At 35.4% G+C, this 20,545-nt stretch overlaps 1 protein-coding gene across 1 annotated transcript; it reads left to right on the top strand.

Annotated features, from left to right (window-relative positions):
• Nucleotides 1-227: 227 nt before the first annotated feature.
• On the top strand, nucleotides 228-11,459 carry LOC103492576 (BTB/POZ domain-containing protein At4g08455). The gene is made up of 2 exons (XM_008452995.3): nucleotides 228-774; nucleotides 10,790-11,459. Exons 1-2 carry the CDS (start codon nucleotides 436-438, stop codon nucleotides 11,252-11,254), a joined length of 804 nt encoding a protein of 267 aa, XP_008451217.1. The 5' UTR covers nucleotides 228-435; the 3' UTR covers nucleotides 11,255-11,459.
• The last annotated feature ends 9,086 nt before the right edge of the window (nucleotides 11,460-20,545 follow it).

Raw genomic sequence — 20,545 nt, 5'->3', positions numbered from 1 at the left:
GTGACGTATGCAAATATTTTCCATTTGACATGCCCTATCCCGTTTAGTTTGAGAAATAAGCTAAAGATGAAGCAGGAGTAATTTTCTTTTTGAGTTAGACTAAAATAATGCTTTTTCTATCGGCCAAAATTTGACATAATTTGAATTTGTTTTTTGTTTTGAAAAAAAATCAAAATTGAAATCAGCTTTTTAAAATTACCCTAATAAGCAATACGCCAAAATACAGTGTACTTGGAGGTCCTTCACCCCATTTGGCTTCTCACCAATTCCACTTCGAAAAAAAAACATTATTTTGTTCTTTAAAACACAAATTGATTGATCTCTAGAGGCTAATCCTTCGTCATATCGCCATTTCTCTTTTCGACAGTTTCCGTTCGATCAAAGCAACGATTAGGGAATTTTCACAGAATCCCCGCGCCGACGGCAAATCTTCCGATGCAGCGCCGCCGGTGTTTGTCGTCGAGAGCCATTTCGGACACGGAAAGCGAGTCCGATCAAGAAATGATGAAGTGCTTGTCGTGTCTGGAGGAATACCCATCACGCGAGGCCGGAACCTGCAAGGAGTGCTATGATGAAGCTAATGAGACTGAGGAAGAGCTCAAGCGTGAGATCGAGGACTTGAAAGCCAAGGTCGCTTTCCTCAGGTTTTGGTCCCCTCTTGATCATCTTCATAACAGGTCGAATACTCCATGCTTTACGGATGTCGTTTTGATCGCCTCCAGCGATGGACCTGAGGGATACGCCGTGCCTCTTCCCGCTCATAAAGCTGTCTTGGTTAGTATGAATTTTACGGGTTTACTTGGTTATTCTCTAATATAATACTTTTTTTTTTGGTTTTGGTTTGATTCCAGTCTAGTTTGTTTATGAGTTTAAGCCGTCTACGAGTTAATGCCATGGCCACTTGTTATTTAGAATTAAAGTGGTTTTTCTTTTTTAGTTACTAAGCGTCAAAAGAGTAAGATGTTTAACTGCCAAACTCATAAGCATTGGTTCAGTAAGCTTGGATTTGTTGCACAAATACGCGAAAGATAATACTATTTTAGTGGGATGGGGGGAGGGGGGGAGGGGGGGAGGGGGGAGGCTAAGCTATATGGAATCCTGAAATACCACGCTCGACTCCATGAGTCGAGTCTGATAATTAAAACGTGAGTTGATCTGTAGGCATAGACTTCTTATTATTCGGTAAATATGGTTTGGTCATTGCACATATTTTTAAAAATTTTCATTGAAATGGTGGGTTTGCCTCTTCACAAGTTATTTATTTCTCTTTCCTGTTACCAATATTCTTTGTTCTACATTCTATTTTATAATTCATTTCCATTTCATTACTTAAAGTTATCCCTTTTTGAAATCCCTTTTTCTACTCGATTTTTTCTTTAGCTATAAGATGAAAAAGATTTCAAGCCTTCTGTTCTATGAGTTCATATAATTTTCTATCATCCCTCTTCTGAGGGTATTTGGATAACCAAGTATGACTGAATTGATGAGAAAGAGAGTTCTATTAAGGTTTGTAAATTTGAAATACGTATATTCTAGGAATAACCGAAAGGGATGACCATGAACATCTGTCTGAGTTTAGTTGAAGGTTTCTGCCATGTTATCCTACAATCTATTTGATTGTTAATGAGGTTGTGGATTAGCTTAGATGTTGAAAAAATGGACGTTTCCCTTGAAAATCCTTTCATGGCCTAAATGTGGGTAATGTTGATCGAATCATAGTCTGGAATAACACTTGGTTGGGGGATCATGTCCTGGGTTTTCTATTGTTACATACATTTTAATAATGTAAGGGTCTTAAGAGTATCTGGAGCATATTATTTGTGGTTGTTAGTTGGCAGGCTCAATCTGGGGCCTGGGCAACCTTAAGGGTTTAAGGTGTAGTTGGCTCATAGCAAAATTTGTGTTGGTCTATAAGAAGGATTTTGGTGTGCTTTTTTCGTTTTTGGTTCTTTTTGTTTTTGATGTCTTATAGAACATCTGGCTTGTGAGGAACAGGGGAGATTTTAGTGCTTTGCAGACAGTCTTAGGGAGAGTATTGAGAGCCTTGGTGAGAATCAATGTGTTTGCTTGGGTTTCTGTAACCAAGGGTTTTTGTGATTATTCTTTATCCCTAATTCTCTATAGTTTGAGTCCTTCCGTATCTTTCTATTTCTGTATACTCCTTTCAATTTGGTCTTTCATGTGGGTGTAGTTTCTCCATAGAAAAAAATTGTGTTCAAAACTAGAGATAATACTACTGAGAACATGATGCATTTATGTTTTTGGGGTGGGCCTGTGAAGGTTAGTAATATATATTTATCTTTTGGTAAGAAACGGGTAACCAAGCTTTCATTGGAAAAAAAAATGATAGAATTTACAAGAGCATACAAAAAAGCATGAGCCCATCAAAAAGGAGTCAAAGAACTATAGAAAAGGATTCTCATCCAACAAAATCAAATGAAAACCATACCTACAAGTTACAAGCTACAAAATGGCTGAGTGGTCGGTGTCCACGTAGAAGCATTAAACCTTGCCACCTCCTAGACCTCATTGCTCGTCTTCCATTTCTTTGAAAATCCTATTATTTATTTGAAGCCAAGTACTCTAGGAGGTGACGAAGAAATTTGGATGCCACAAAACTTTGCCTTCCCTAAAAAAGGCAAACTCAGAAGCACCTCCTCAACCGTAACAATCTCTATTTCAACCCAAACATAAATCCAACGATGCCATCCAGGAAATCTTTAAAACATAAGTAAAAACTAAGTGAGTGATGTTTTAAGAAAACATTTTTGAGCATACAAACATATATGAAATCATTTTCATAAACATGGATTCGTCGCCTCACATTAGCCTTTCATATTTCTTTCTTTCAAGAACATGAACCATTCTCACGCATAGGCTACTTTGATGTCATTTTCATCAACAACATCCCTTGGAGAAATTCTTGATTCATTTCCTATTGCTCAGGTCGCTAAGCTCAATACGCTCCTTTTACGCATTGACCAAGTTCACTCCACCATGTAGTCCTTTTCTACGTGGCCGCCTTTACTCATTATGTGCACATAATAGTTAGCTTCATAGGCAGGAATAAGACTAATGATTTACAACTAGCAAAACATACATTTTCATCAATATAACACAAACTTTCTTTTAAAATCATTCCTTTATAACATTAACCTAAGAACATCATTACAAATCAACAAGGAATTTAAAAGAAAGCTTTAAAGTCTTAAAACATTTTGGATAATCGCTCACAGACTAAGTTTCCTTCCTCAGAACGCCTAGCTTCAGATTTCTTCTTCTTGCCCAACAGCAACTCTTCAAGGCCTTTCTTAATAATCTTTTGGAGTAACCCTCCTTCTCTTTTGACCTTTTCTCTTATTTATACTAATCCCAAATTGGATTAGTCTTCGTTAAGCTCTCATAAACTTGCCAACTCCTACTTAAGGTACTACACGTGTAAGCTTAATAATTTTCCAAACCATGCTTAGCTTAAACCTTTACACGTGGCCCATTAAATACAATTAGAAAATTTCCTAAAATTTTCCTAACTCTTCAACGCCTAAACTCATCTCGCATTTAGCCCTTAAAATGCCTAATTTTCCCAACAACTTCTTTTTTCAAAACCCTTTACTTAACTTATTATTCCTCAAAAGGACCCTTCTATTCAGGCACGAGTCTCATACTCCACATGCTTTGTTCTATCTTGTTGTACAGGATTATTGGCTATGCTTATAGTCACTTTATTATCACGATAGAGCTTCATGGATAAAACATAGTCTTGATGAAGATCAGACAAAACTTTCTTCAACTAGGTTTCTTCACAGATTCCCAAACTCATAACTCTGTATTCATCTTTAGTTGCTTCTAGCAACATTTTGTTTCTTACTTCTCCAAGTAATTAGGTTACCCTGCACAAAAGTACAATACTCAGAGGTATATTTTCTAGCCCTATTAGAGTCGTTATAAGCCTCAATGTTATGTCCGTTTTCCCAAACATTTGACCTTGACCTAGAGAGCTTTTCAAATATTTAAGAATCCGATTCACAGCTTCCATATGCTCTTCGTAGGGTACCTGCATAAACTGATCAACAACATTAACAACATAGGAAATATCTGGTATAGTGCGAGATAAGTAAATCAACTTTTCTACTAGACACCTGTAGCTCTCTTTGTCAAAAGGGACTTTGTCAACAAAATCTCCCGTCGCATTGAATTAAATAGGAGTGGTAGCAGGTCTACATCTAGTCGTACTTGGTTCTTTTAACAAGTCAAGGATGTATTTTCTCGGGGAGACCGAGATCCTTTCCCTAGATCTTGCCACCCCATTCCAAGGAAATATTTTAGATTCCTCAGATCTTTGACCTCAAACTCGTCAGTCGTTTTCTTTTTTAGCTTGGTGATCTTAGCTGTATCATCTCATACACAATTAGAAGTTTAGAACGACCTTTCTAGATACTGACCTTTTTGTAAACAACGTATGATTGAAGTGTCCTTAAGTGAAATCTTGGGACTTAACAAATGTAGTTAACTTGTCTAACCACACTTCAGAAACCATTCAAAGCCTACTTGAGTTTACATACTTAACGATCAAACTGAGCTTCAAAACCTGGGGGTGGGCTCATATAAACTTCTTCTAACTTACCTTTCAGAAATGCATTTTTCACATCTAATTGATAGAGAGACCAATCTTTGTTAACTGCAATAGAAAGAATGACTCAGACTATATTTACTTCGCTACATGGAAGAGAAGTCTTAGAATAATCTATCCCATAAGTTTGAATAAACCCTTTTGCTACAAGTCTAGCCTTGTACCTTTCTAGAGTTCCATCTAATTTATACTTTAGAGTGAACACCCACTTGTGCCCAACTGTTTATGCCCTTTAGAAAGAGCACAAAGATCCTAAGTATTATTCTTTTCAAGAGCTTCCATGATGACAATCTTCCACTCAGGAATTTCCATAGCATGTATGTTATTTGGTATTGTTGCTGAATCAATGCTAACGGTGAACGCCTTGAACGTAGATGACAGATTACTGTAAGACAGAAAGCTATACATGGGGTACTTGATGTAGGATCTGGTGCCCTTGCTCAATGCAATTGGCATGTCAAGAGAGATATCATAATCCCTTGATTTTTCTCATTCTTCATTTGCAATGGGTTTTTTTATTACCTTTTCTAGCCTAAGGAAGAGTTCTACCCTATTGTGTTTCTGTCGAAGTTCCATTACTGCTTGCAACCTATTATTCTATAGAACCAACATATCATTTCTATCATTCTCAGCCAGATCAACAATATCATCTTCAACACACAAGTTAGTATTATCAAGGCAAGTAGTACCTCGAGCATGTGTTGGTTTAGATCCATGGACCACATCCAATGGGGCAGTAGGGACACTATCTCCTTTATGAGATACTTTTTGTAGTAAGTTGTCCAAGGGATTTGTTCAGTGGGTAGAACGATGTCATGGGTATTCAGGATGGGTTCTGGAAGGTCAGTAGGGACTGAAGAAATGGACCAATTAGTCTCTTCACTTGTACTCTCCCTCTGAAGATGACTAATGGGGAAGAAAGGTAGATCCTCAAGAAATGTTACATCCATGGAGATGAAGTATTTTCGTAAAGAAGGGTGGAAGCATTTATAACCTCATTGGTGAAGGGGATATCCAAGAAGACACATTTCTGAGCACGAGGGGTAAACTCAGTTTGGTTAAGGCCATGATTGTGTACAAAGGCAGTGCATCCAAAAACCTAGAGGGCAGCAGGAATAAGCCGTGTGGTAGGGTAAGACTCCTCGAGGCATTTAAAAAGGGGTTTGGAGTTGGAGGATATATGAAGGTATTCGATTAATAAGATGAGCTGCAGTGAGAATTGCTTCCTCCTATAAGGACAATGGAAGTGAAGTAGACAACATGAGAGACCTTGAACCTTGAGGAGTTGATAATTTTTTCTTTTAGCCACTCATTTTGTTGAGGTGTATAGGCACTGAGCTTTGGTGGACGATGCTTTAAGAAGACAAAAAGTCACGAAGAGTATTATTAAGGAACTCATGAACATTATCACTACGAAGAATAATAATTTTGGTGTTGAACTGAATCTCAATAGTAGTAATGTAAAATTGTTGAAATATTATTGTAACCTCTGATCTGATTTATCAGTGAGGAGAAAAACCCATGTGAGGTAGGTATCATCAGCAATAAAGGTCGCAAACATCACTATGAATATGGGTGAGGGTTGAGAAGGTTTATAAGGTTGAGACGTAAAGGTGACTATGGTGTTTTGCCTGAATGCACACATCACAAGATAGAGAAAAGTTATCAACTTTATTAAATAAATAAGAAAATAAGTATTTCATATATTGGAAATTTGGGTCACCAAGGCGAAAATGCCACAACATACAATCTTTTTCTGAAGTTGAAAAATAAGAGACAACAAACTATTCCTATAACAATTTCTAGATAGAGCATCATTGTGAAGAAGATTGAGTACCTTATTGTGCAGGGAGTGCCAATTGTCTTCCCTGAGCTCAAGTCTGAAAGAAAACATTATCTGGTGAGAAGGCAACTGGACAATTTAGATCTCTAGTTATCTTACTAATAGATAGCAAATTGTAAGATATTTTGGGTACATGCACTACATTTTGTAATGTAAAAGCATCACCGGGAGAAATATGACCTTACTCGCATTAGGAGCAAAGGACCCATCTGTAATCCGAATCTTTTCATTACCCGCACTTAGAAAGCTATAATAAAAAATTATTATACGATCCAGTCAAATGATGTGGAGCCCCTTAATCAAGTATCCATGGTTTCTTACCATTTATGCTGAGGGGACTTAAGGATTAAGAAGTACACGAATGTACAATGGCCCTTAGGGAAGAGACACCAGGATCACTTTGACAATTCACTTGAGGTTGTGATTAGGGGGCACTCGTCGATTCAAGCATACGAGCTCGACCATGGTTGGGCTTGTCATTTGGAGGATATCTTCTGCCATTTGGCGGTCTACCACATAACTTCAACACTATTATTTCGTTTGCCAGGGTTTCTTGCAATGTTCACGCATTGGGGTCTGTTTCCCATCTTGCTTTTCATTAACAGAATTGGATAATTTTGCACTAAAAGTAGCAGAATCAGTAGCAAATACAGTCATGATGTTCATAGCACCGATTCTGTCTTCCTCTAGATGCACCTCAAACCACACTTCCACGAGAATAGGCCTCTGCCCCAATATACAACCTCAAACTACATCAAACTTGGAGTTTAAACCTGCTAGGAAATCATAAACACGATCGATTTTCTCAATCTTAGAATACAGGAGACCTCCACACGGAACAATAATTTCACGGCACATATTCATCTCCTACCAGATTAGAGACAATTTGTTAACATCCATCGTCCCTTGTTTGCACTGATGAGCTTGTTTAAGTAGAGTGTCAAACGAGACGCATTCTGTCTTTTGGAATATAATTTCTGAACTACATCTCAAATATGTCAAGCAGTAGTAGCATAGAACAATTATTTCCTATATGAGGTTCAATACTACTAATCAACAGTGATCGAAGCAGGGAGTCTTCTCCTTTCCAAATGCACTCCTGAGGATCCCTTGGTCTAGGTCTTGATATCTCCTAGTTAGATACCCAAACTTGTGACGTCCCTCAAGGATCATTTTAATGGACCAACCAGGAGAAATAATTTTGACCATTCAACTTTTCTCTTGCAATTAACCCCATGGAATTTCCCATAGAGCCACACAAATAGTTTGTAGTAGTTAAAGTAGGCAAAAAGGTTGTCGAATTCTCTGGATACATCGGGAAACTGGAAGGAATGTCAGAATTCACTATAGTGGAATTTAGGTTTGTGGAAGCACCTAAGGATGCCCCAAGAGCAGCGATTTGTTGTTGAAAACTTGTCTGAAGATAAGCTAACTGCTGTTGTACCAATGCTGGGGATAAACCAACCAACCTTGATGTTCATAACTAGGTGACGCATGATGAGGAAAACCCTGTTGCTACGTGAAGCTTGTTGCCACGATAGGGAAATTACCTTTGTTGTTGGCAAACGACTCACTAAGCTTGGTTTATGGTGTATGTTTCGGCTAAGATTTCCATCAAAGAGTTGTTGCGGCGCTAGAATTGGACGGATAAGCAAGTACCGAAGATAACAATCAACAACGGCTTGGACAACAGTGGCAATGACAGTAGCAAAAAAATCAATGGTGGCGGCAGCAGCTGTGGCTAAAGCAAGACTAGTGCGGAATTAAAGTTATCTTGCATCGGTTGGTTTTTTTTTACCAATGGTGGCTAGGATTTCATCACAATGTTGGTACCATGTTAAAAGGTAGAAAAGAGAACACAAGGTTTATTTAGAAAACCCTAGAACAGGGAGAAAAAATCACAATAGTCTCTTTTATTATTTTCACACACAATGAAAGTTAAAAAAGAAGACAACTTTGTAGGCTCTAGCAAGCCCTAATACCAAAAGGAAATAAAATTAGGGTAAAGTAAAATACTAAAACACTCTTGGAGCTATAAACAATCAACGAAGTTATAATTATCTGTTCTCTTTTTAGGGACTGTACATCCTTTTTCTCTAGGGTTTTAGTAGAAGTAGGAAATATATATTTAATTGTTTTGTGTTCGTTTTGTTTGTTTGTTTTTTATTTATTTTTTATGGCTAAGGAAACTAGATTTGAGGCTAATGCTCAAGTATTCTATCATAACATTATCGTCTTTATCACTTTAACCACCATTATCTTCCAAAACCCCCATTCATCAAAGACAAATTATCAACTTCAAGCTTGCTGACATCTTCAAAAGAATCAAAGGTATCTCTAGCAATGTCCCATGGCTTAGCCTTTTCTTTTGAATATTCTGAAGCTTTCCCTGTCGTAAGACGTTGTTTACAGTTGATATATACCAAGTCCTCTGCTTGTTGGGGCTGCCATTTTGTTCTTCTTGAGAGAATTACTAAAGAGTATGTGCTCCAATTCTCTTAAAACATGAAGAGGAAAACAGCTTCCTTAGTACTTTCTCAGCAATTGGTTGAAGCATAGCATTTACGCATAAACATCATGAGTTTCCCACAACTTATAGGATTGGTAACATTGCCCACCAACTTGTAGGATTGATAACATATCTGAGACATAATCCTACTTGGCAAAATCTGCAGATTTGTTCATTTTTGCACAATCCGGGGGACTGGAAGATCACTTAAATAATTCTTAAAACTCTTCATTCTCTCTTTAGTTAGTTTGACATCTTGATGTGGAGTCATTCGATTAGAGGAATTTGTAAGCCATTCTTTACTACAGTGTACTGTAAGGCCCTTAGTTATATGGGATTATTAATGAGTATTAGTAGGGTTAGTAGAAGGGACATATTAGTAATTAGATCGTAAGTTAGGGATTTTTAGTTATAAATAGAGGACTTGGGTTGAAGGAAAGGGGTGAAGAATTTTGTAGTGAGATTTCCTTGTGAGAGAATTTGTGAGAGTCTAGCCCTCTTGAAAGGCTCGGGGTTACATTGTACTTTGTTCTTATGAGATTATAGTACATTTCAATATATTTTCCATATTTATTTGTTCTTGAGTAGTTTTTGTGTTCTTGAATATCTCTTGTTAGGTTGGGAACCTAACAAGTTACTTACCTGAATAGAGGTTTATAAAATGTTACTTTTATAAAACATAAACTGTAAGGATATATAAGACGAAAAAAGGAAGCTGATATGGCCTTATTTGGATGCATGTGATTCGTGCTTTCGTATGAACAACTGTCTTTTTAATGACAAGGGAAGCTCTTTTTATTGATTTTTTTAAACTCATTATCTTTCATGCTGTGAGTTGGTGTAAATGTTCTTTTAATTTATACACCCTTTCTTCCCTTTTGTCCAATTGGAAATCTTTTATGCAACTCCTTTGGCTAGGGCTTTGGCCTTTTTTTGTTAATTTCATACATCAATGAGATTTTTGTCCTATATAAGAGAAGAGAATATGACATAAAAAAGATAGTATAGTTAAGTGCCTTGAATTCAAGGAATGTGGTTAACAAACAATAAATGTACTATTATTCTTATTCCAACAAAACAATCAATGAGAACATTACACTACATCGTAAAAAGAGGACCAGTCACTTGGTTGCAATCCTTCGTGTTTGTATATTATTATCAGATCTTTTTAATCATTTTAAATGTAGACAACTATTCCAAGCTCTATTCATGCCGTAGATAGGTGAAGTGAAGGAAAGAATGTATTCTATTTTATCCCCCATAAGTCATCAAGAACCAGCTACGTTATATGCCTTGTCTTTCCCACATAGCAATAGAGTATTCATATCATAGCGTACTTCAATGTTCTTCAAGGCAAGATTCACAGTATACACTACACATGGTGTCCAAATCATGACAAATTGTGCTTCAGTTACCTATTTAATGTCTCTCCTTATATAATTTTATCGGAAGATATGAGAGGCCTCTACCTTTTTTTTTCTACTGCAGATTAAACTCAAGAGTGAGAATAATAGGTCAAAAGATGTTTCTCTGCAACTTCTGTTGTACCTTGGTGGATAAATATTATTTTAACATGATTATAAATTTAGTGCCATTAGGAAATGAGATGAAAGATGGAATAAGATAGGAGTATTAATATTAGCGACTTGGTTTTTGACTGACTTTGTGAAGATGGATGCTATTTCAGCTGGGTTCTATATACATTTGCTCTAACTTTGCCTAGCTTCTCCTGTTATGGTCTAGTGTATGTAAACAGGACCCTGTTCCTTTTTCTTATCATAGATTACCTTTTTCATGTATCCTCCAGGTGAGTCGCTCCCCAGTTTTCAGAGCTATGCTTGAGAATGAAATGGAAGAAAGTCGTAGTGGTACCATAAAGATCAGTGATGTATCGTTTGATGCTCTCCGTGCCTTTGTTAATTATTTGTACACTGCAGAAGCCTGTCTTGATGAGCAAATGGCTTATGACCTTCTAGTTTTGGCTGAGAAGTACGAAGTGAAGCATTTGAAGGCACATTGCGAGAAGTTCCTAATATCAAAACTGAACTGGGACAACTCAATCATGAACTACGTATTTGCACACCAGCACAATGGCGTGCATATGATTGATGCAGCTTTGTCAATGATTATTGACAACATGGACAAGCTTACCAAAAGGGAGGAGTATATGGAACTCGTCGAGAAGGATCCACGGCTTGTCGTGGAAATCTACGAAGCTTACATGTCTAAACAGGTAAATACTGCTGCTTGTAAGGATTGTTCTGTGAAATAAACTGAAGTAGATCTTATAGCCATTGTGATCTTTTTTTCTTTTTGTGTGGTGTGCGCTTGCAATAACTGTTTTTGGTACTTTGCTTTAAGATGAGCATGCACTTCAATAATACTCGGAATGTATTGTTTTAAAAGAAAACCAGAACAGAACGTAAATAAAATTTAACCCAATCGATCTAAATGGAAAATAGCTATGAGTTTTTCAACCCCGGATATTTGCTTCATGGTTGTATATTCCCTTGCATGTTGTGTGGTTGATGCTGCTGCTGCTTTGAGTTTAAAGTTTCCTTTGTTCTTGAAGTGAAAATAATAGTTTTATAAACTTTCGTTGAGGGTAGGTTTTAGGTATAAAATATATATTGTATGAAATTGATAGTTTGATATTATTGAAATTAGTGTGTGTGTAGGTTTTTCATCTTTGTTTTTTATAAAAAAAAATTGATGGTTTGTACCGGAAATTGGAAGTCTAGAGTGAAACTTGATATAACTTTGACTAATTGAGTGAAACTTGATACACGTTTCTCTCACGTATCCTTTCATATGTACCAACGTTGGACTCTCTTTAAATCTTACGATTACATTTTTTGGCTCTTTTTTTAGCACATTTTTTATTTTTAGTTCAAACATATGTTTGGATGGAAATTTGAGATTTACGGTAAATGTTTAAGTATGCTTAGCATGTCAGAACTCAAAATTTTCTCATTAACATACATCTCTCTTTTAATTTCCATGTTGTCTCTATCTACGCATATATGTCTTCCTATATTTTTTTTTTCTTTATCACCTTTGCAATCCTTACGTAAAATTCTCGCACAAGTGCTCAATGCATGTATTTTAGAGGGTTTTTGGTACAAGGAGTGGGTTATTTAGTTCTAGATTATTATCGTTTGATTAGAATGGTTTATGTTTGTCGTGTAATTCATTTTAGCGTTAGTTATAATAATATGTGTTTGGTGTGTTGACTATTTTAGTTTGATAAGGAAATAATAAATACTATAGCAAAGAATAAAAAATTATGAATGTTAAATAGTAAAAAACTATAGCAAATAGAGAGTTTTGAAATAGTATTTACTATGATTATCATAGTCTTAGATAATCTTTGTTTTAAATGGCTCTTTAGAGTTTTCTACATACACATGTGTATATATATATAATAAAAAATAAATATACTCCATGGTACATTTGTCAGTACTTTTATGTTTTTACATGAATAACTTAATTATCCATATCGAAACAAGGTTAGTTTAGTGGTGATTGATGTGATATTTCATTTAGAGATTTAGAGGTGGAGACTTTGAATCCCTAACTCCAGTTTCTTTTACTAAAAAAAAAGCTAATAAACTATTATTTAACACAAAAATCTTACCCAATCAATTTTGTAAAATAATAATTAATAATGCCTACTTTCGTTTAATGTTTAAAAAAGCGTCAATATATTGGGGTTTTTTAAAAAATGTAACGAACTGAGAGAATATTTATACAAAACCAAAAAAGCCTATAAGCTCACGATAGAAAATACTTAAAACGCTCTAGTTAACACGCCATTGGTCGATTACATGCACATATGTAATTTTTCTTCTAAACGATCATAATACATGATTATGTAGAAAATGATATACGATTGTGTCACGATCGCTTAAGAAATGATACACTATCGTGTAGTTCTTTTTAACGATGAGAAAAAATGTTTCGTGTAATTTTTCTTCTAAACGATCATGATACGCGATCGTGTTGGAAATTATACACGATCGTATAGATAGGAGATGATACGCGATCGTGTAATTGTTGGAAAGCATACAAGTGCAACAGAAGAAACGGATCTATTCTTACTCTAATTGTATCTCAATATCTTAGAGATTAATCATGCTTAAAAGAACCCTAATTAAATGAAATTAGGGATAAAGTGAGAAATATACCTTCGAAGACACTCATTCCTCAAAATCCCGTCTTGAACACGATTCCAAGACCACCACTAGAGTTGATTTGCTTTTCTCTGAACTTATAATCGGGTTGTGGGACACGTAAGGTGGAGGAAAAGAGAGATAGATGGAATTTTGAAGGTTGGGATTTAGGGTTGAAATATTTGAAGAGAGTAAAAATTGGAATAATTTTTGTAAATCAAAATTATCAAAAAAGGCAAAAAGTCTTTTTAATTTTTGAAAAATGGCATTTAAATAACTTAATTACATTCAACACCTATTATTCCACTAACAATTAGTAGAATTAATCATCATTCTAATTTCTCTTAGTGGGGTTGATGTCGTCACTATGAGCTTCCACTTAGTCCACTAAGAGTTAGTGGGATTATCCAACAAAATGTTGGATTTTCCAACTAATTTTAGTCAAAGGCCAAGATGGTCATTTGACAATTCTAGTCAAAGTCAAAATTTTACTTTTCAAGTCAAAAGTCAACATTTTAACTTTTGACCATTTTGTTCGTTTTGACTAATTTTGATCTTCCGAGCATGAATTCGCATTCATTTCTATTAAATTTAAATCACATTTGAAGATAAAATCGGTCAAAGTTCGACTTTTCAAAGTCAAAAGTAACTTTGACCATCTTTATCAATTTTAAGCTTTCGAATATGTATTTATATTCATATTTTTAATATTTAAATCACATTTAAACATAAAGTTTTATCTCAAACATATAGCCGATGACTATATTAAATATATTTGTCAGTTTATTTCTCTTTACCTAATTCGAACAATTCAAATTATTTTAACTTAGTGTTCTAAGTTAATTTCGCATGAGCTAGCAGGAGAACCTAATGGACCTATAGATCATGAGCTCCAATGATCCGAGATTAACTAGCTAAATTCTTTTAGATCGAGCTAATTAATTAACATTCATTAGCTAATGAGTCATTCCATTAAAATCCTGTAGTTGCACTCCCCTCATTATAGATATATTTTTGTCCATCTGATATAACCATGATCAGTAAATTAATCCTTCATAGATTGTTCGTAATCTCGACCGAGTCAAAATACCATTTTACCCCCGAAAATACATCTTGTTCCTTAAGTCCCACTGATCCATTATTGAATAATTGGTTTAAGGTCTAACGTATAAGCCAAATCCCTCTTGGACCAATGAGAGGGTGTGGCCCCTTGTTCAAGACTTGGATTCAGTCCTTGAGAGAACAACCTATCTACTAATCCTAAAGCAGGTATTAGGAAATTTTGTCTTGCACTCTATGTTCCTAGCCATCCACCCGATCTTACCCTTGAAATGGAAGGCTTATTGGGTCAGCGCCATTTAGCTGCCCTCACCTATGCAAATCTAAGGATAATTTTGTTTGAACAAAAGTTCATAGTTAGTTCAAGATTAAGATTAAGTTACCTAGGTCATCAATAACTGAAATAGTCAGTTTTATAAAGTCAACGGTATTATAACTTAAAAATAATCGAAATAGTTAGTTTTATAAAGTTAACGGTGTTATAACTTAAAAGTGACTATTTCATGGTTCTAGTCTTATGTAAACTGTTTACATAGACTAGATTAAGTTATGAGCGCCATTTAGCTGCCCTCACCTATACAAATCTAAGGATAATTTTGTTTGAACAAAAGTTCATAGTTAGTTCAGGATTAAGATTAAGTTACCTAGGTCATCAATAACCGAAATAGTCAGTTTTATAAAGTCAACGGTATTATAACTTAAAAATAATCGAAATAGTTAGTTTTATAAAGTTAACGGTGTTATAACTTAAAAGTGACTATTTCATGGTTCTAGTCTTATGTAAACTCTTTACATAGGATGCCTCCATTCCCATGTCTCTACACTAACGATTTAGGATCACATCATTTGTATTGACTATAAAACGGGTCGTATCCATAGCGTTCCCAAAATAAGATGCTCAACCTTATTCATACACTATAGACCGTTTAGGCTATAACTTGAACTTGATCCATGTTTATGTCTCTACCTAAAGTTGAAATCTACACTAGATAGCTTCGAGACCTTAGTTTATTGGATTCAAGATTATAGTATTCTATTTTCACTAAGAAGTCCTTAATAACCATTTTATTGAATAGAATATTATTTAAACTACAAACTACGAGTTTTACGACATAAATTCCAACAAACTCCCACTTGGACTAAAACTCCTAATGGGATAAAACAATGTTGAATTTAACCATGAGAGAATTACTTATATGAGTACATTAAACATATGAATACAATAAACTAGGGCGCATACACCCAAAAACTCTCTCACTTGTCCTAGTGCACAAACTTCGTGGACCAAAACTATTTAGGTGACCTTCAAACATTTTAGCCGTGAAGGACTTTGTAAACTACTTGGAGATAGTGTTTTTGATTTGCTTAATAAGTATCATGGTTACTTTGTAAACCACTCTCCCTACGGATGGTGTTTGCACAAGTCAAGAACAAGGTGAATAGAGATAGTGTTTATAGTAAGTGAGAGAGAGATGTGTGTCAACACATCCCGCAGTCTTTTTAATTAGTTTCTAGTAAATACTCATGCTCGGCCTTGAGGTACCTTTGCTTGTGTCCTCTACGGAAGGTATTTGCATGAGATTTTACTCAAACTTCAAAAATGGATAGGATTACTTTAGTTTTTGCTCCGATCGATTTTTTCTACGAATTACTTATTGGGGCGAAACTTTAGAATCTAAAATGAAAGGTTACACTCCCAAGAAATTTTTAAGTTAATCATTTCTTGACTAAATAATGATGACTAACTATTATAGGAATAAAAGTTACACTAGTGTAATATTTAGTTGAGATTGTCTCAATTTAGTGAAGGGACAATTTGAGACAATTAATCAACCTACGGAGGTTTTTATTCTACCTCATTGAAGCATCATTGCAAAATAGATCACTTAGGATATATTAAAATTTTGCTAAATTAATTGAAAATGCTAGTATAACTAATATTAATAAATTGTATGTTTTCAGAAATTTGATAATGACGGTTGCTACTTTGAATATGTTGGCTGCTGATAAACTTAATGACAATAATTATCCATCTTGGAAAAATACTATCAACACTATGCTAATCACCGATGACCTTAAATTTGTTCTAGTTGAGGTGTGTCCTCAAGTCCCAGCTGCTAATGCAACTCGAATTGTTCGAGAAGCACATGAGCACTGGGTCAAGGCAAATGAAAAAGCCAGAGCATACATCTTAGCAAGCTTATCTGAAGTATTGGCCAAGAAACATGAATCAGTTCTCACTGCTCGTGAGATTATTTTCTCCTTGTAGGAGATGTTTGGTCAGACCTCTTATCAGATCAAGCATGATGCTCTAAAATACATTTATAATGCTTGTATGAACGAGGGAGCCTTAGTGCAAGAACATGTTCTCAGTATGATGGTTCATTTCAACGTCGCAGAAATGAATGGGGCTGTCATCGATGAAGCCTATCAGGTTAGCTTTATTTTGTGCAATTTAGAAGCAATGATGTTATGGATAGGATTTCTTATACCCTTACCACCCTTCTCAATGAGCTATAGACTTTTGAGTCTCTGATGAAAATCAAGGGACAATAGGGAGAGGCAAATGTTGCTACTTCCACAAGAAAGTTTCATAGAAGCTCGACCTCTAGAACTAAGTTTGTGTCTTCTTCATCTGGCACTAAGAAGTGGAAGAAGAAGAAGGGTGGTCAAGGAAATAAAGTTAACCCCGTTACTGCTAAGCCAAGGCTGCAAAGGGAATATGTTTCTATTGCAACCAAAGAGGGACACTAGAAGAGAAACTATCTCAAGTACTTGGCAGAAAAGAAGAAAGCCAAACAAGGTAAATATGATTTACTAGTGCTAGAGATTTGTTTAATGGAAAATGATGATTCTGCCTGAATAATAGATTCAGGTGCCACTAATCAGTTTGTTCTTCATTTCAGGGAATTAGTTCCTGGCAGCAGTTGGAGACTGGAGAGATGACGATGCAGGTTGGAACTGGACATATTGTCTCAGCGATTGTAGTGGGAGAGCTTCGACTTTGTTTACATAAATCTTTTCTTTTATTAGAAGAAAATGTATATGTTGTTCCTGATTTAGAAAGGAACTTGATTTCTGTAAAGTGCTTACTAGAATAATCTTACTCGTTAACTTTTAATGTAATTAAAGTGTTTATTTGCAAAAATGGTGTTGAGATTTGTTATGCAAAATTAGAAAATAGTCTTTATGTGTTAAGATCATTAACATCTAAAGCCCTTCTTAATACTGAAATGGTCAAAACTGCAGTGACTCAAAATAAAAGACTTAAAATTTATGCAAAAGAAATTGCTCATCTTTGACACCTAAGATTAGGGCACATAACTCTCAATAGGATTGAGAGATTAGTAAAGAATGGACTTCTAAGCGAGTTAGAAGAAAATTCTTTACCTGTATGTGAGTCATGCCTTGAAGGTAAGATGACCAAAATACCTTTTACTGGAAAAGTTCATAGGGCCAAAGAACCCCTAGAACTTGTACATTCAGATTTATGTGGTCCTATGAATATTAAAGAAAGAGGAGGATTTGAATATTTCATCACTTTTACGGATGATTATTCAAGATATGGGTATGTTTATTTAATGCAACATAAGTCTGAAGCCCTTGAAAAGTTCAAGGAATACAAGGTTGAAGTTGAAAATGCATTAAGTAAAACTATTAAAACATTTCAATCAGATCGAGGTGAAGAGTATATGGATTTGAAATTCAAAAACTATTTGATGGAATGTGGAATTGTATCCCAACTCTCAGTACTCGATACACCTCAACAGAATGGTATATTAGAAAGGAGAAATCGAACCTTGTTGAACATGGTTCAATTTATGATGAGTTACGCTCACTTACCTAATTTGTTTTGGGGTTATGCAGGGCAAACTGTAGTCTATTTTTTGAATTGTGTTCCATCTAAAAGTGTTTCTGAAACACCTTTGAAATTATGGAATGATCGTAAATGTAGTTTACGTCATTTCAGAATTTGAGGTTGTCCAACACACGTGCTTGAGACTAATCCTAAAAAATTGAAATCTCGTTCAAAATTATGTTTATTTGTAGGCTATGCAAAGGAACCAGAGGTGGTTACTTTTGTGATCCTAAAGATAATAAAGTGTTTGCATCGAAAAATACTACATTTTTAGAAGAATACCACATAAGGGAGCACAAACCGCGTAGTAAGATAGTATTAGATGAACTTACCAATGAAACTACTGAACCTTCAACAAGAGTTGTTGAAGAGCCCAGTGCATTAACAAGAGTTGTTCATGTCAGTTCATCTACTATGACACATCAACCTCAATCGTTGAGGGAACCTCGACCAAGTGAGAGGGTTACAAACTTACTTATTCGTTATATGAGTTTAACTAAACCTTAAATGTCATATCTTATGGCAACGTTGAGGATCCATTGACTTTTAAGAAGGCAATGGAGGATGTGGATAAATATGAATGGATCAAAGCTATGAATCTTGAATTGAAGTCTGTGTACTTCAATTCAGTCCGGAATCTTATAGATCAACCTAATGGGGTAAAATGTATAGGTTGTTAATGGATCTACAAGAGAAAAAGGGGTGCAGATGGTAAGGTGCAAACTTTTAAAACTAGACTAGTGGCAAAGAGTTATACCCAAGTTGAGGGAGTTGACTACGAGGAGACTTTCTCATTTGTTGTCATGTTAAAGTCTATTCAAATACTTTTTTCCATTATTGTATATTATGACTATGAGATTTGGCTAATAGACGTTAAGACTGCTTTTCTGAATGGCAATCTTGAAGAGACCATCTATATGCAACAACTAGAAGGTTCATAGCTCCAAGTCAAGAGCAAAAGGTTTGCAAGCTTAATCGTTCCATTTATGGATTGAAACAAACTTCTCGATCTTGGAACATAAAATTTTATACTAAAATAAAATCTTATGGCTTTGATCAAATTGTTGATGAACCTTGTGTCTACAAGAGAATCATTGACAATTCAGTAGCTTTCTTAGTTCTATACGTAGATGATATCCTACTCATTGGGAATGATGTAGGTGTACTAATTGACATCAAACAATGGCTGGCAGCCCAATTTGAAACGAAAGACTTAGGAGAGGCACAATTTGTTATGGGAATTCATATCTTTTGAGATCGTAAGAACAAAACGCTAGCTTTGTCTCAAGCATCGTATATTGATAAAATAGTTGTTAAATATTCAATGGAAAACTCCAAGAGAGGCTTACTACCTTTCAGGCATGGAGTTACTTTGTCTAAGGAACAATGTCCTAAGACAACTCAAGAGGTTGAAGAAATGAGACATATCCCCTATGCATCAGCTGTTGGAAATTTGATGTATGTGATGTTATGTGCTAGACCTGACATCTGTTATGTGGTGAGGATAGTAGATATCAATCTAATCCAGGATTACTTCATTAGACTGCCGTTAAAACTATCCTCAAGTATCTTAGAGGGACTACATGCTTGTGTATGGTTCTAAGGATTTGATTCTGACAGGATACACAAACTCTAATTTTCAAACTAATAGAGATTCTAGAAAATCTACTTCAGGTTTAGTGTTCACTTTTAACGAAGGAGCTGTAGTTTGGAGTGTTGGGTTTTATGTCCTAAAACTCGTAGGTAGTAAATATAATCAATTGATCGTCATTAATAAAGTGTTTTATTATTATAATTTCAATAAGTCTTATTGATTATATTATTAGTTTTATCTTAATAACCTAAATCCAATAAACTAACATCCTAAGCTGTTTGATGAGTCTTGAATAGTATGTAGAGATATACGGGGATCAATGTTCAAGATCAGCTTAAAGGGTCTATAGTATAGGGTTAAGGTTGGATACCTTATCCTGATAACACTATGGATACGGCTCACTTTGTATTTGATACAAACACATTGATCCAATGCGTTCATGTATGCGACATGCGAGTGAGGGTATCCTATGCAATGAGTTTGCATAAGACTGAACTACGAAATAGTAATCACTAGATGTAACTATGTTAACTAATTGGATTTCTATTTCATTAGGATGACCTAGTTGACTTAGTCTTAATCCTAAGTGTATTATGAACTCTTGTTTGCGAGGGATTGTCCTTTGATTTGTACGGGTGAGAGTGGTCAAATTGTCGACTCAATATGCTTATCATTTTGGGAACAAGACCGAGTGGGGAGCTGGGAACAATTCGCACAAGATGAAATTCACTTCTTCCCACCTTTAGGGTTAGTTGATAAGTGTTCCCTTAAATGGTGTCTCCGGGACTTGAACAAAGAGTCCTACCCTCTCTATGGCACGAGAGGGGTTTCTGTTTAGTGGATGGACCATAAACAGGTTGTTCATTAGAGGAGCATTAG

This window comes from Cucumis melo, chromosome 1 (genome assembly GCF_025177605.1).
Source record: "Cucumis melo cultivar AY chromosome 1, USDA_Cmelo_AY_1.0, whole genome shotgun sequence".
NCBI lineage: Eukaryota > Viridiplantae > Streptophyta > Magnoliopsida > Cucurbitales > Cucurbitaceae > Cucumis > Cucumis melo.
This window is presented reverse-complemented; position numbering and strand designations above follow the sequence as displayed.